We start from the raw sequence: 17,206 nt of genomic DNA, 5'->3' as shown, positions 1-17,206 counted from the left end.
GTTAATGTACAACTCTCCATGACCCCATTTGGAGTTTTCTTGGCAAACTTACTGGAGTAATTTGCCATTTCCTTCTCCAGCTTGTTTAATTACTTACCAATGATCAAATAATTGACAGAACTAATACTCCAGCCCAGGGTCTATGAATAATGTCTAATATTTTGCCATAAGTGTTTCTCTTTGAACTTTGTCATTAAAGTGTTTTAGAAGAACCTGTAATGATGATACTGATCAAGGGGAAACCATGCCAGAAGAGAAAGTATAAAAGAGAAATTTTAAATGAAAACTGGGTACTAGAAGTGGAACTGGAAGTATTTTGTTGAATTTCAATTCTATTAAGCATTTTTCTCTTCTTCTACCAGTCATTTAAACTGAGATGATGTGATTTTAGTTAGGATATTTAAGCTTGGGCTATTTTCTCTAAAATGTTGTTTTAGACTTTTCCATTATTAGTCCCTTTGCCACTAACACCAGACAGGGAAGGAATAAGTGAATAAGTAACAGTATTTGTCCTTCACTGGTCAATTGAAAGTCTCTAATTTCAGCCATCCTTAACTTTGGATTGGCAATGTGGCATAATAGATAGAAGTTCAGTCTTGGAGTAAGGAAGATCTGGGTTCAAGTGTCATTTCTGACTCATACTAATTTTATGATCATGAGTAAGTCATTTGCACTGTCAGCATCTAAGGACAATTTTATAAGCCTATAATTCGCAGTTGAATTGTTCATCTGTACTGGTCAAAGAAACTTCCACAGTGTAGCTGCCTACGCTGATTAGGCATAGGATGAGACCAAAAAGAAAAACACAACCTTTGATTTTATTTGAAATTTAAGGAATTCTGAATTCAAAGGGTATTGACTGAATAATGTCATCTCACAACCTATACTCTTAACCTAAGTTAGCTGATATTCTCTTAGAAAAAATCCCATAACACAAAGTTATTGGCAAGTAACTATTCTGTTGCAAAATTTTCCTATATAAAAAAGCACTTACAATTTGATATTTTTAGTGTTTTAAGTAAATATTTAAATGGAATAATATTACATTCTGTGTCTGGTTGGTCCTTTAATTTAGATCTCCCCTTATTTTCACAGATACTTAAAGCTTCAAAAAGACTGTCCCTACTACAGGAGGACCAGCCATAACCTCAAGGGGAACAGATGGTTATGATAGCTCTTGTGAAGTGATTGCTAAGGAGTTCAGTATCTTTGGGAAGGAACACTAAGATATCTCAAAGGAGTGATAGCCAACTGTTATATTAGAACACACACACAAACATTTTAGAAGTAATTTATGTCTACCTTTCTGTATGTGGTTGTTTTGGGAGGTATCAAATTCAATACACTCACTGGTTTTAATTTGCTTTTTTTTCCTTGTAAGACTTACCTGCATTTATGTGTGATCTTCAAGTATTTCTTTATCTTCTATTAATAATGTAGCAGCGATAGATGTTTGAAAGTTTTTAATGTATATTTTGTTGTGGATACTTAGCAAAATTTGAGAATAATTTGGGTGAACTGTTTTAAGTGTAGGATGCTTTTAAAATCATTTTATAACTGCTAAGAACCATTTTGGTCAGCACCCTTAATTAGTAGCACTAATGAGTATGTGAGCTGTGAAATTTTGAATTGCACTGATTTTTATCAAAGTGAATTTCAAGCATTCTGCTAAAAGTGCAAAAATGAAGCTTTTCTAAAGTACTATTTAACTGGCTATTTAGAAAATGGCTTAAAATATTAAATATGAAGGTTGGAGTTTCTTATACATAAGGTAAACTTATTTTTCAGTGTGTGGAAGAAAATGACATTTTAAATATGTAGGCAAAATGTAAGCTAAATTATGAAATACATTTTGTTCTGACAGACTGATAGGATCTTAGCTGTTTTTTTAATCTGCTGTTGAAATTTTAGTGTTAGAAATTGCTGGGGTATGTAATTGAATGCTCATTTGCCTTTGGCAAGTTTGCTTAAGCTAAAAGCACTTAGTGTTACAGTGATTATACAGTGATGTTAAGAATAAAACTCTTTCAAAGTCAGTTATATCTACCTACTTTGATTAATATTTTCTAAATTGATATGGAGTAAGTCGCATGTTGCTATTTCATACCATGTACGCTCTTTTTTTAAAAAAAAATCATTATATGTTTATTTTGGCTCAGAAGCTGTTGCTGTGGTGACAAATAATAGATTGTTTTGTCTGTTAAAAAGAGGTGGAGAAGCTTCACTTTTAGAGAAACTTTAGTGAAATAAGCCATAAAATGTGGTTGCCCTTTTAATTGACTGGCATGTATCTCAAGTATGTTAAATACTGTTTCTGAGAGAGACCTTTATTTTCTGCAAAAAAACAAATCTATTTTGTGTTTTTATCATGCAGTGCTCAGAGTATTATTTTAATAAGTTCTGAATGCTAACTACATAATGAAATGTATTCCAAATTAATAAGCTATTAACTGGTAAGGAAAGCAATAATCCTCCAAAACTGTGACATGGGTGATACAGAACTGATAGGTGTAATCAAAACTTTCTCAATTCATATTGTGAATTGTAGAATATTTTTATAAAGCCATATTTTTTAAGGAAACTTGGGAGTAACGTAAGATTGATGAATGGGAAAAATAAATCTTATTGCGTTTTTGTATATGATAATCTATTTATAGAACACTAGAAATTGAGACTACATTATACTATGGTCAGATTTTAGTTCCTTTGTAATTCTCGATAACTGATTTTATGAACTTCATGTTTACAAATGTGTGCCAAGCTGGGAAGGATCAATGGATTAAAATTTTTTTTAAATGTATATTTCTTCTGTTTAATGTCATTTGACTACAATAAAACACAGAAGAATATTTATGCCTTTGCAGTGTCTTTATTTTAAAAAGATCTACTTTTATGTGTCATAAAATAATTTATTCATATATACATGTTCACATTTAATCTACAGAATATTGTTTTAGAGAACTAATATATTTGATTACTTAAAAAGCACTCAGACTTTGATAGTTATCAGACTTCTGATGTGCCTTCCTAATACACATTTTTATGCACTGCCCTTTTAGCAGCCATTGAAAAAGTTTTGACTAGAAGTATTTGGAATTCCCACCTTCATTACTTAAGGAAGGGAGGTGGTGGGGAAGGAGTCATAGAGCCCACAAAGTATAATGGATTCCAAAATAGAGCATATTCACAGTATAAATCAGTGGTGTCAAACTCAAAAAGAAACAGGGACCTCTAAACAGTAAGGGCTGCTTATTGACTTAGAAAACCACATTTAACACAACGTTCTTTTGTATATTTATTTTATCAAATACTTCCCATTTACATGTAATCTAGTTCCTGAGACACTAGTGAAAAGTATGTCTACACCGCTGGTATAGATGGCAGGAGGTTAGGGAAAATTGCCAAAGAGGGAAAAATACTTTTGACATTGGTATACAATTTTTCATTTTCATGCATTTCCTTAATCATGTTATAGGGTGTAATGGAAAGAAGCCAGCATCATAGATTAGGCTCTGTATATATCAGATTTCCATATAAAAATCAAATACTGGATTTTTGCATTTTAGGATTGGAGAGGGATAAAGTCTGAAGGTATTTGTGAATAAAGGCCTATCTCAAATACCATACTAATGATAATGTGTGGGAAGGAGAGAAGAGAAAGGTATCCATTCATATCTCTTCCTTTTACTTTTTCTCCACCATCAACATCCGGTAAAAGGAAAAGGGCAAGATTTAGTTTGAAAGCTGCTAGACTGAGATAGGCCAGAATAGAGTAGGAAGAATTGAGAAGGAGGTACATTTGGAAGCTTGTCAAATTAGTCTTGTAATTTGATATTTTTATTTACTTATTTGGCTTTTTAGTTACTTAAGCCTTAGAGTGCCTATGTGCCAAAGGCAACAGGGGTGTGTTATTTTTATTGGCACGTGAGTACTCCATGGATTCTAGGCAAAATTATAAAATATGCAATGTCTTTGTTGCCCTAATACCTCATTTCCTTAATTACTCTGACACTTCTTGTTGCTTTCCCCCTCTGCTTTTCCAGAGGCTTGGTTTCATTATGCTGTCTTCTGACTATCTGCTGTTATTTATCACGTCTAGTCGTTTGCTCCTAATAAAAATGTCCTGACTGATATAAATTTTGATTAGGTGTTAATCTGATTAAAGTAATTCACACTAACATGAACAGGATGTATATCTTTCATAGGACATATTCTTTTTGGAGGTGTTTCAGTCAGTGAAACTGTAATTTTTGGAAGCTTTTCAGAGTGTACTGATTTTAGTTTTGAAAAAAATTTGCCATGTATACATACCACTAAGTACTTATCTTCATGTAAATTGTAAGAAAATGTTAATTTTTGGAAATAGATCATGAGTTAATCCTGCAAAATTTAGAAACCTTGAAAAAATGTTTTCTTGATTTTAAGAGATTCTTGGCTATGGATGTTGGTTTAAAAAAAGGTCAGCAAATTAATGACTCCTGTTAAGTCTTCCTTGATCCTCCCACCTGTAAGTGTGCTATTTCTCCTCAAATTCTTATTTTTACATATCTGTGTATATTTTGTATCTCCTCTCCACGTCCAGGAGAATGTAAAATTCCTTGAGGTCAGGGAATATTGTTTTTTCTCTTTTATTCCAAGAACTTAGCGCAATGCTTTGCACGTAGTAGATACTAAATCAATATAATAGGACTTGTCCTAGACTAGTTTAGAGGTACACAGGCAAAATCAGAACTTTTTCTGACCTTAAGAAACTTCCTAGGAGGATATAATATGTACATTGATCAATAAATAGAAGTACATAGAAAACAGTGCAAAGTAATTTCAGGAGAGACAGATTATTCACAATAGTAAGGATCAGAAGGCTTGTGTACGAGTTTGTGCTTAAGCTGTGTCTTGAGGGAAGCTAGAACTCCAAAAGGTAGAGGTGAGAGCTACACATACCTTTCTTTGTGTGTGTGCCTAATGGTAGCCATCTCTTGTTGGGGGCCAGGGAATTTGCACAGTAACCTTATGTGTATCAAGGAAATAGCAAGTTGTACATAGTGAATTGGCAGTTTCATGTGTATTCATTTTTTTAATGGTACTGTTATGGAAATACTTGTTTTATTTCATAAATTAAAAAGATAAACTTAAATTTAAAAAAGGAACAAAAAAACCTCAGGAAAAAGTAGAGGAATGATTGCATTTCAGGTATGCACTTGTGCAAAGACACAAAGATGGGAAATGAAATGGAAGGAAGGCTAATTTCATTGGAATGAAGAGTGTATGAAGGAAAATAATATGAACTAAGACACGAAAGGTAGATGGGAGCTAGATTGTGTATGCTCTTGAATGCCAGACTGACAATCTTACCAGGGATAGGGGGTATGTTATGCATGTGTGTGTACTTTTTGTGTGTACATGTGAAATGTGTGTGTGTGTGTGAAGGGGAGACAACCTTTGCTCAGATCAAGTTTAAGAAAATCTCTTTAGGAGCTGGAGAATGATGAGATTTATAGTTCAAGTGAAAAATGAACACATTTTAGAACATGTCTCACAGGCATCTCAAACTCACCCTGTGCAAATGGAACATATCTTTCCTTGCAAACTCAAATGTTCCTGTTTCTAGTAAGTGCAACACTGTCCTGCTCTAGTCACCCAGGTTGGTGGACCTCAGAGTGATTTGACCCTTCCTTACCATCCCTCGCTTCATATAGCCAAGGCTCACTAAGTCTACCACAACAATCTCCATTCCATGGCCAGTAGCCTAGTTATTCCAACAGCCTCCTAACTTGATCTCCTTAGCTCCCTCTCCAATCCATCCTCCCCATAGTTACTAAAGTGATTTTCCTAAAGTGCCAGTCTAGCCATGTCTCCTTCTTACTCAATAAACTTCAGTGACACCCTATGGCTTCTAGGATCAAATACATTTGCCATTGTTTGGCATTTAAAACTCTTCACAATATTGTTCCAACCTACCTTTCCAGTCTTGTTATACAATACTGTCTTTCAGACCCTCTATGGTTCATCCAAATTAGCCTTATCTTTTCTTCACACAAGACATTCCATCTCCCATTTCTTTGGCTTTGCACCATATGTCGCCCATACTTAGAATGAACCCTCCTCTTCACCTCAGCCCCCTAGAATTCTTAATTTCCTTCAAAGCTCAGATTATGCACCACCTTCTATGTGAAGTTTTCCTGATTTGTTTACTATATAAAGTACATTGTTTCTCCCTTGGATAGAATGTAAGCTTCTTGGGGGCAGAGAAAGTTTAATTTTTGTATGTGTATTCCCAGCACACCTTGCATTGTGCTTGACATTTAACAAATACTTGTTAATTGAAGCAGTAAATGGTAAGTGTGGAGGTAGGATCATTGAGACTCATCAGCTGATTGAATATGGAAGTTGAAGTGGAGTTATGAGTCAAGGATTATTATAAGGTTACAGAAGTGGGGAATTTTGGAAGGCAATAAAGGTTGCATTAGGCAAGCACTTTATAGATGGTATAGATTTCAAGAAATTAAAATATCATTGTGAATTTGATACACATTGTCATATACTGATGGACAAAAATGCCTTCAGTGAAAGCAAAATTAGAACTTGATTTCTTCCTTAAGGGATTTAATTTCTATTCTTATTTTCTTTAACTTTGACTTAACTCTCATTGTTCCATTAAGCCATTTTTGAGGTTATTGGAGTTTTTCATCATCATTTCTGGAGACCTTGCAGAATTTGTTGTTTTTTTCATTCTGATCCTTGGCCTGGTTCCACATGTAGTGGATCCCCAGGCATCAGTGTTCAGATAAACTGTTCCTTTAATAAAACACATATCCACCCCCACCCCATTCCCAACCCCCTGGTAAAAGCAATCTCTATGGTGGTAAAAAAAATTGTTCAGGAAGGTAAGGCTAGGCAAAAATGAAAAGCAAGGATATTACAGGTAGCAACAATAGTAACAAGCCTTTTTGTGGTACTCTGTTTGTAAAGCACTTTACAAATGATAGGACCTTTTTTTCCTCAGAGAAACTCTGGACAGTAGGTGATGTTATCCTCATTTTACAGTCAAGAAAGCTAAGGATCAAATGTACTTACACATAACTTGGTGACTTAAATAGTCACCAGGTAAGTTCTTTGGGGTCTCAGGAACTCCTTACCAAAGTTCTAAAACTCTTTGTATCCTTATTGCCCAGATAATGTTCTTTGACATCTATATACAGAACTAATGCTGGTGAACCATAGTCAAAAATAGTGATTTTTTTTGAGTGTTCTAGTATTAACTGATAAATTTACTTGGATCCATTCTCAAAATGTTGCATGGTCTGCCTCATATCCTATTTGTAAAATATGTGGCCAAGGTTTTGAGGAGCAAGAGTTGTTGCAGTCTGTTTCCATGTATGCAGCATGTGTGAGCCCAAAATATTGGATCCACAACTTGGCTTGATTAGCATCATATTCCTTATCCATTAAAAAAATAAAGAAACTTGAAGTATCTGAAGGCTTCTAACAAAATCTTTTAAGTATGGTTGAGCTCCCATTATGTGGAAATAAATGCATACATTAAGGTGATCCCTACTTTCCTATAAATCTTTTGTTAATTTATCTATAAGTGGACTAAAAAGATTCTTATTTTTCTGTCAAACTATTTTGGAATGATAATAATTACTGAGGAGAAATGTCCTGGTGGAATAAGCAGTTGAACTATCAACCATCCTGGGTACATGTGTGCGTTGGGCTGTGGAGAAAGAAGTTTCTTTATGAGGTTTTGATATTCAATAATACAGTAACAAGTACACATGAGAGCAGATTCTGTGTGACTCCTTCAAGCTCGTACAGGTAGTAGCAGAACCAGAATCTGAACCCAAGTCCTAACTCTAAATCCTGCATTCCTTTCATTATTTTCTGCTGGCCTTATGTAGAATATGGCAGTAAGATGATAGGGTTGATATTCATGCATAGCTAAGATTTGTATATAACCCTGTCGTTATAGTCATACTACTTGTGCAAAAAAAAAAATTCACTTACAGGAATATTACGAAAATGATTTTATGGCAATGAAAAGAAATTAAAACTTGGTGGAGTGTATTTTTCCTATTGTCTTCACAACTTCACTTTAATTGCACATTTATAGTAAGGTCATAATGTTGTCTAGTCATTTCTGTTGTGTCTGACTCTGTGACCCTATTGGGAGTTTTTTTGGCAAAGATACTGCAGTAGTTTGCCTTTCCCTTCTCCAGCTTATTTTATGGAGGAGGAAACTGAAGCATACAGGGTTAAATGACTTGTCCAGGGTTACACAGCTGGTAAGTGTCTAAGGCCAGATTTAGACTCCTGATTCCAGGTCCAGAGCTCTATCCATTGTGCCACCCAGCTGCCCCCAAGGGCGTGTATCATTGCACTAGAGTAAATTTCATACTTAAAAAGTTGTTTTAAGAGAATTTTTTATATACTTACGATTCATTTTTTCATGAAATTCAGTCAACAAATATTTCTTAGTTAAACTCCTATGATGTGCACAGTACTGCACTAGGTGCTAGGGATTCAAGGGTGATGATTGAAGTCATCATTATTTACAAGATTAAAAAAACATTTTTACTCTTTGAGATGTTGAATGCTGAATTTCATAATGTTCTTGTTTTTTTCTCTAATATTTCAGAAACAGTTGTGAAAACAAATGATGCAGAACAAAAAGAAAAAGGTGAGATCATTTTGTTTCATTATTTAGCTACAGTATATGAATAAATGTCCCTGTGCAGTAAATGAGTAACATAACATGGTGTTCATTCTGTGTTTCTAAAAAAATGCATATGTTTTCATTTGAATTTTTTCTTACATTAAGTGAGTACTACTATAGAGTCACTATTGTCTTATACCTAATGGTATAATTATTGAATTAATATAAATATTAGCATTAATATTTATTGATATTGTTATTAATGCTAATAACTAACATTTATGTAGCAGTTACTATGTGCCAAGCACTTTGCTAAGTGCTTTACAATTATTCTGTCTCTCATAACAGCACTAGGAGGTAGGTACTACCATTGTCTTCATTTTACAAATGAGGAAACAGACAAATAGAGACTTTTCCTGTGGTCATACAAGCTAGTAAGTTGTTTGAGGCTGGATTTGAACTTGTTTTCCTGATTCCAGGTCCATTGTTTCATCTAGTAACCTAAAGTTACCGTAAAGAAAAATCAGAGCAGAAAAGTTAGAAACTAGGTTTACCATGTCATCACAGTGCCTTTCATCTAGTAGGTGCCTAACACATTCTTGTCGATTGATTATTGCATATGCCAGAAAAAGCATGCTTTGATGAAGATTCGAAATTCTAATATTCATCTATGGTGTTTTACTTCTGATTTAATCACTTAATCACTATACTGTTGACTCTGTTAGACTCTTTGATAGTGAGAAGAACGTTGGAAAAGAGCTTTCACCTGTTTAATAGGAAAAAAAGTACTTTTTTTTAATATACTCTGTCATTGAAGTCCTGAACAAGTTCCCCTTTCTTCAGAATGGAAGTTTAATCAAACCAGATGTGAATTGCCTTCAGGTATCACATTAACATTGGAATTCTCTATTGATGCCAGGCTACCATTCCATTTGTCTCATTGGGGAAACTGGGAATTGTGCAATAGATTCCTCTCTGAGTTGCCATATTTGAAAATTAGCTAAAAGTGGATCCTTTTTGAATGATCACAATTGAATTCTTTAATGGGTTTGTTATTTCATTAATGGTACAGGTCCCAGCCCCTCTTACTTTTTGATCCTGTGTAACTACTGTTCATGATTCTGTCCTTTAAATTTTTCACAGGAGGGCTGCCTAATGTGATCGATATCTTCCCTTAGGTTTCACCATACAAAAGACTATATTGGAATACCATGAAGCACAAATGCTGTTATCCCTTGCTCTTCCTTCCTCATATATCCATGTACCTCCTTTTCTAGATGTCTTCAATATTTTTTCTAGTCTATACTTTGTCCCCAGTAGTATACTCCTGTCCATTTGTGCCCACCGTGTTTCTTCCTATTTTTTTGTGGGCAACCCACAATTCTGACTTTTAAAAAAAAAAATTTTTAATTATGGAATTGTATGAGCAATCCCCAGAAGGATATTGGTGTTTTTAAAGGTGGGCTTTTGTTTCAGAGTGGCTTAGGACCATTGAAAGCATTACATGATTTCTCAAGTACTGTTCATCCCCATTGGTTATTCAGCTGTTCACAAAGTGATTCATAGTTCTTTGACAGATTTTCAGCAGTTTAGTGCTCCAGGCTGATTTCTCAGGAAACTGTACTGAGATAAAAGCACTCGTCATTCAACCTATTCTTTCAGCCAGATTTCTTTGCCATAGGGAATATGCCTTACCTCTCAATATCAAACTGGAAGGTTCAACCCATAGAGTCAAGGCCATTCAACTTAGATTCCATGGAAAGCCCTTTTCCCCTGAAAGAGGTCCATAGATAGATTTCGTGGATAGTGTGTAACTTTGATGGAGAAAAATGTGTCTCAATTTTACTGACTTCTAACTTTTATATTACTTTCAATTATGAATTTTTAAAAAAAGCATTCTGAGAAGGGGTCCATAGACTTCAGCAAGCTTCCAAAGTGGTTGATGTCACACACGTGCATAATCTTTGCTATAATGCATGGAGAAGATAAAATAGTTAATGTCCTTCTTCTGCCTTTCACTGATAGATCAGCAATAAGAGCACTTAAAGGAAAATCCTGGTTGCTTTCTTTCCTAAAGGAACAAACATCACTTTATCCCAGTATTCCTCTACCTTTCTCTAATTTAATCTCTAGATAACATGTTTGATTGCAGTTAGGATCCAAAAAGATTTCAGTAAGCTACTCTGTGGCAGATCTGATGAGATGCAATTTAAAATCTTTTGCTTGGGTTCAAAAAAATCAACTTTGACAATATAAGATGGGAGAGATGTGGCTAATAAATATTGTGATATGGCAGCCCCAAAAGCTAATGTATTCCTTTTTTTCCTTTTTAAAAAAATTATTTTAAATTTATGGAATGAAATGGAACCTATTGTACTCCAAAATTGCTGCCTATGAGCAGTGTTACTACTTCCTGATTAATGTTTTACAAAGAAAATACCTCTAGCATTGAATTTTCTTATAACTTTCATTTCACATTGGAAAATGACTTAGTGAACTTAGTGACTTAATGACATTTTTAACTTAATATGAATTTAACTCGGCAGCATTTGCCATGCAGACATTTTTGTGCTGTGATATAGAAAGTCAATTTGACTTACTTGCTGGAAAATGGATAGACATGTTTTTATTTTTGGTAAATTTGATTTCTCAAATACTATGGTAATGCTAATTTGGAGGTTAGACTGTGCTAAACCAGAATATGAAGAAATGAGCCTCTGATCTGGGTTCAAGTGCTAGCTCTTTCACTTGCTCCCTGTGAGAATTTAGGCAGATTACTTCACCTCAAAGGTAATCAATCTCCACATGAAGAAGCTGGAGCAGGAGATTTCCAGGGTTCTTTCTAGTTCAGTTCTATTCACTGTAGATATTAATTCACCATGATAGCAGGGCCTTCTCGATTTACTCATCTGTAAAATGGGAATGATAAACCCTTCCCTACCCAGTTCACAATGTTTTTATAGTACTAAACCACAGAACTTTTTGGAACTATGAGCTATAAACTCTGTCTCTCTCTTCCTATGTACCTGTTGTTGTCTCTTTCTTTTTCTCTCCTTTTCCTTTCTTCTTCCCTCTCATTCCCTTTGTACTGGTGCTTTGAAATCAAGACACCCAGTTCAGTGATTGGCTCTGCCACTCGGGCAGTTTTGCTACTTCAAAAATGGCAATCAATCTTAATATCAAATAGATTATTACAGTTTCAAGTTTGACAAAATGTGAATTTCTGGCTCTACTTTCATATTATATATAATGTATTAATGATAAGCCACTAAAATAGAATTCCTTCAACTGTATCTTTAAATCCCTTTATTGAAAAATATAATCTTTTGGCCATTTATTGGTGATGTTGTTACAAGGGTTTTTGTTGAGTACAATCTTGATTAAATGGGTTCTGAAGGCTCTTAAAAAAAGAGAGTTCAATAAGAACTTAAGGTTAAAGTTTTTTTACATTTTAAAAATTGATGTCTTTTCTTATGACCCTGACTCTTGAAAAGAACATTTTTGTTGAACTATACTGTCACTTCAGAGATTGTGGGTATGCCTTACTTTGCAGATTTGTATAAATCAGATTTTACTTTAAATATATTGAGGGAGCAGCTTTATAGAAGCAAGCCTCAAGGAATCATCTAATAAAAAGATTAATCACTTTCTGGGAAAAAAGGAAAAATATAACCTTTAAGACAGTACTGCCATAGGTTCATTCAGAATATTTTAACTGATCTCACTGCAGACCACTGGTTTTTGTCATTGGTAATTGTAAATGTTGCATAAAATTAATGCAAGGAGTAAAAGGGATTCCTCTTCCTGAGATTCGTGAGCTCCACTTAGAAGCCTCAATTTGAGAAAGTACCCATGACAACCATTTTGTTGTTGGGTTGTTTCAATCGTGTCCAGTTCTTTGTGACCTCTTTTGCGGTTTTCCTCAGTAAAGATAATGGAGTGGTTGCTAGTTTCTCAACCAGCTCACTTTATAGATGAGGAAACTTAACCAAGCAGGGTTAAGTGACATGCCCAGGGTCACACAACTTGTAATTATGAGGCCAGATTTGAACTCAGGAAGGTGAGTCTTCCTGATTTCAGGCCTGGCACTCTATCCACTGAGCCACCTAGCTACCCCATTCCTACCGTATTCTTCCTCATCTGACTCAGCTCCCAATTTCACAGAACTACTTTTCTACCTTTTCCCTAGTATCTTTCACATTCTATACACCTCCACTTCTCTGACCTCTTTCTCTAATGGATTAGTTCCTCTTTCTGATCCTCATTTGGGGAAATAACCAACTCTGTTCACTTGTAACCTTTGTAAGTTACCTTCTTCCTCCTTTCTTTTACCCCCTTTTACGTATTAACTTCCACTTCTTGGAGTGGAAATGGATAGACTGTCATTCCTTGTGCTCATATTTGTATTCCAGTGCTGAGCACAGTTCCTGGCACATGGTATTCAATTATTAAAAGCTTTATTTAATATAATGCTCCTTTTAGAAAATAGAGCATCCCTAAGTGATGGTTTAAAATATCAGGCTTAAATTATCATGAAGGAAAACTGAAGTTTGTAATTAAAAATTTCTCCAATTTGATCAAGGTGACATACTTTAGTTTGCAATATCTCTATTTTTAGATAGTATTTTAGGATTTAACAGCAGTTGGGATGGCTTAGCCATATTTCCTCCCCCACCCCCTTGTTTTTGGTAGAGTTTGGTAAAAATCACTAAGAACCAGAGATATGATGAAACCAGCTCATTCTTTTTGTTTTAATTAATTTCTTTTTAGTTTTCAACATGAATTTCCACAAGATTTTGCGTTCCAAATTTTCTCCCCATCTCCCTCCTCCTCCTACCCCAAGACAACATGCATTCTGATTATCCTTCCCCCTAGTCTTCCCTCCCTTCTATCACATTCCTCCCTTCCCTTATCCCCATCTCCTCTATTTTCTTATAGGGCAAGATAGATTTCTATACCCCATTACCTGTATTTCTTATTTCCCAGTTGCATGTAAAAAAAACTTTTAATATTCATTTTTAAAACTTTGAATTCGAACTTCTCTCTCTTCCTCCCTCCCTACCCATCCCCACTGAGATGGGAAGCAATTCAATATAGGCTATACATGTGTAGTTGTGCAAAAGACTTCCACAAAATTCATGTTGTGAAAGACAACTATATTTCCCTCCATCCTATCCTGCCCCCCATTTATTCTATTCTCTCTTTTGACTTTGTGTCCTTCCCCAAAAGTATTTAGTTCTAATTACCCCTCCTCCCATTTGCCCTCCTTTCTGTCATTCCCCCATGCCCCACTTATCCCCTTCTCCCCTACTTTCTTGTAGTGTAAGGTAGATTTTCATACCAAATCGAGTGTGTATGTTATTCCTTTTTTAAGCCAAATGTGATGAGAGTAAACTTCACTTTTTCCCTCTCATCTCCTCCTTTTCACCTCCATTGAAAAAACTTTGTTTTGCCTCTTTTACGAGAGATAATTTGTCCCATTCCATTTCTTTCTTTCTCCTCCCAATATATTCCTCTCTCACCCCTTAATTTTATTTTTTTAGGTATCATCCCTTACTATTCAGCTCACCTTGTGTCCTCTGTCTATGTGTATATAATCCCTCCAACTACCCAAATATTGAGAAAAGTCTCAAGAGTTACAAATATTTTCTTTCCATGTAGGAATGTAAATAGTTTAACTTTAGTAAGTTCCTTATGATCGCTCTTTCCTGTTTACCTTTTCATGCTTCTCTTGACTCTTGTGTTTGAAAGTCATATTTTTTATTCAGCTCTAGTCTTTTCGTCAAGAATACTTGAAAGTCCTCTATTTCATTGAATGATCATTTTTTGTCCTGAAGTATTATACTCAGTTTTGCTGGGTAGGTGATTCTTGTTTTTAACCTAGCTCTTTTGACTTCTGGAATATCATATTTGAAGCCCTTCCATCCCTTAATGTAGAACCTGCTGGATCTTGTGTTATCCTGATTGTATTTCCTTTCCTTCTGGCTGCTTGCAATATTTTCTTCTTGACCTGGGAACTCTGGAATCTGGCTACAATATTCCTAGGAGTTTTTCTTTTTGGTTCTCTTTCAGGAGGTGATTGATGTATTCTTTCAGTATTCATTTTAACTTCTGGTTCTAGAATATCAGGTCAGTTTTCCTTGATAATTTCGTGAAAGATGATGTCTAAGCTCTTTTTTGTGTCATGGCTTTAAGGTAGTCTCATAATTTTTAAATTGTCTCTCCTGGGTCTGTCTTCCATATTAGTTGTTTTTCCAATGAGATCTTTCACGTTGTCTGCTATTTTTTTATTCCTTGGTTTTGTTTTATAATTTCTTGATTTTTCATAAAGTCATTAGCTTCCATCTGCTCCATTCTAACCTGTAAAGAATTATTTTCTTCAGTGAGCTTTTGTATCTCTTTTTTCATCTGACCAATTCTGCTTTGTAGGTCATTCTTCTCCTCATTGGCTTTTTGACTCTTTTTTGCATTTGCAGTAGTCTATTTTTTAAAGTGTTTTCTTCAGCATTTTTTGTGTCTCCTTTAGCAATCAGTTGACCTATTTTTCATGATTTTCATGCATCACTCTCATTTCTCTTCCCAATTTTTATCTCCTTCTCTTACTTGATTTTCAAAATCCTTTTTGAGCTCTTCTATGGCCTGAGATCAATTGATATTTTTCTTGGAGGCTTTAGAATAGAGGAGCTTTGACTTTGTTTTCTTCTGTTTACATGCTTTGGTTTTCCTTGTCACCACAGTAAGATTCTATAGTCCAATTCTTTTTCCAGTTTTTGCTCATTTCCCCAGCCATTTACTTGACTTTTGAGCTCTTTGTTAAGGTGGATTTCTACTTCCAGTCAGAATGGGGGTTCTACTGTCAGCTGCTCAATTCCTCCACATTCTGTGGGCCTAGACCTCCAAAAACAGTCACTCTCCCTGCCTCTGCTGCTGCAGTGGCTGCTGCGGATTCCCCTGCTGCCTTTCCCCTCTGTTGCCCTGGGGCTGGAGCCGGACCACTCCACTCTGCCACACTGGTCCCACAGGCTTTTTCCACTGACCTTCCAATTTTTTCTCAGTGTTTTGGGGTCCTGAAGTCTGCAAACTGCCAAAGGTGCTAGAGATTCAGTCTCCCCATGGCCTACTCAGGTCCAATCTGTGCTCTCTGCTCCCAGTGTGGCATGACAGATGCTTCTTGGCAACCTTACAGGCTGTCTTGGGCTGGAGATTTGCTTCATTCCCTCATTCTGTGGGTTCTGCAGCTCCAGAACTTGTTTAGAGTCATTTTTTAGAGGTATTTGGCCGGGCTTGGTGGGAGCACTCTAGAAAGTCCGTGCTGTTACTCAACCATCGTGGCTGTGCTCTAGAACATTCTTAATACTTAATAGCTTTAGAGTAAGTACTCTGGGATCAAAGATCTCAGATCTGTAGGGGGATCTCATAGATTATATAGTTCAAGTCTTTCATTTTATAGTAGAGGCAATTGAGGTCTAGAGACATTAAGTCATTTGCCCAGAGAGTCAGAGAATTGGAATCAATTTAACTTCAAACAGGTGCCAAATTCTAAATATACGTCTTTTGCTAATATTCTTAGTTCTGTCCTTGAGATGTGCTCATTTCTGAAGATAAACCCATCCCATTCATTTTAACTATTGCTATGGCAGTACTTCTCCACTGGATGTCATGTTTTTACACATAGTGGTCAATAGTTTTAAGAGATATAAAATACTAATCAGTATAATTGAAGGCTAAACTCTTCATGTTTCTAGTCACAAAAATTATACTCCTAAAATTTGTTGAAATTCAATCCAGTCATTTAATTTTTTTGATTTCATTTTTATTATGTGTATTATTGGAATTAGAAAACTTAAGTTCCAGGGGTCAGGGAAGTGAGCAGTGTTCTTTGTTTTACCAGATATAGTAATTTTTGGTCAAGCATTTTTTTTGCTTTATACTTTAACATGGAAGCCTCATATATGAAGATCTTATTGGGGAATCTAGGATATGTCTACTTTTTAGGCAGCTCTGTGCATAAATTTACTCATTATGTTCCAGTATTAGGCTTAGAGAAAACATATTACTTAAAATGATAGTTCTTTCTCTTTTAAATTATTCATTTGTTTTCTTTAATAATGTAATTGGATATCATGCACATTCAAAAAGGAGTTAAAAGGAATTCTTAGCTTCCATCAAATAAGAAATCACTTACTTTTTGAAGAATCTATGCCCTAATTGTGCACTAGAGGGTGCTAGGCAACAAGTCAGATTTAGTGCTCGCATTAACAGAAGGGATACAGTAGAAGTTGAAACAGATGTATCACTGGTTCAAAAGAACAGTTTGGTGCTGATTATGTATTATAAAGGCAATTCCAAAGTTTTCAACTTCTCCATGAAACTTTCTCAAGACTTTACTATTTCTGCTAGCAACACCACCTTCCTTCTGTCTTTGAAACGTTGGTCATCTTGGACTCTTCGTCTTCTTCCCACACAGGAGTGGGGGGCGGGGAGAGTCCTGGCATTTCTATATCTAGTCTCTTTCACATCCATCTTCTCTTGTTCCTATGACCACTAACCTAA

At 35.3% G+C, this 17,206-nt stretch overlaps 1 protein-coding gene across 10 annotated transcripts in view; it reads left to right on the top strand.

Moving 5' to 3' along the window:
- ASPH (aspartate beta-hydroxylase) overlaps positions 1 to 17,206 on the top strand; it is a 276,582-nt gene that overhangs the window by 129,643 nt on the left and 129,733 nt on the right. For all 10 annotated transcript variants that reach the window (XM_072604669.1, XM_072604662.1, XM_072604667.1 and 7 more), the window contains one exon: positions 8,636 to 8,677. In XM_072604669.1, the coding sequence (XP_072460770.1) occupies positions 8,636 to 8,677 (42 nt within the window). The remainder of the gene's footprint in view (positions 1 to 8,635; positions 8,678 to 17,206) is intronic.

This window comes from Notamacropus eugenii, chromosome 4, assembly GCF_028372415.1.
Source record: "Notamacropus eugenii isolate mMacEug1 chromosome 4, mMacEug1.pri_v2, whole genome shotgun sequence".
Classification (NCBI taxonomy): domain Eukaryota; kingdom Metazoa; phylum Chordata; class Mammalia; order Diprotodontia; family Macropodidae; genus Notamacropus; species Notamacropus eugenii.
Note: the sequence above shows the minus strand (reverse complement) of the source record. Positions and strands in the feature narration are given on the sequence as shown.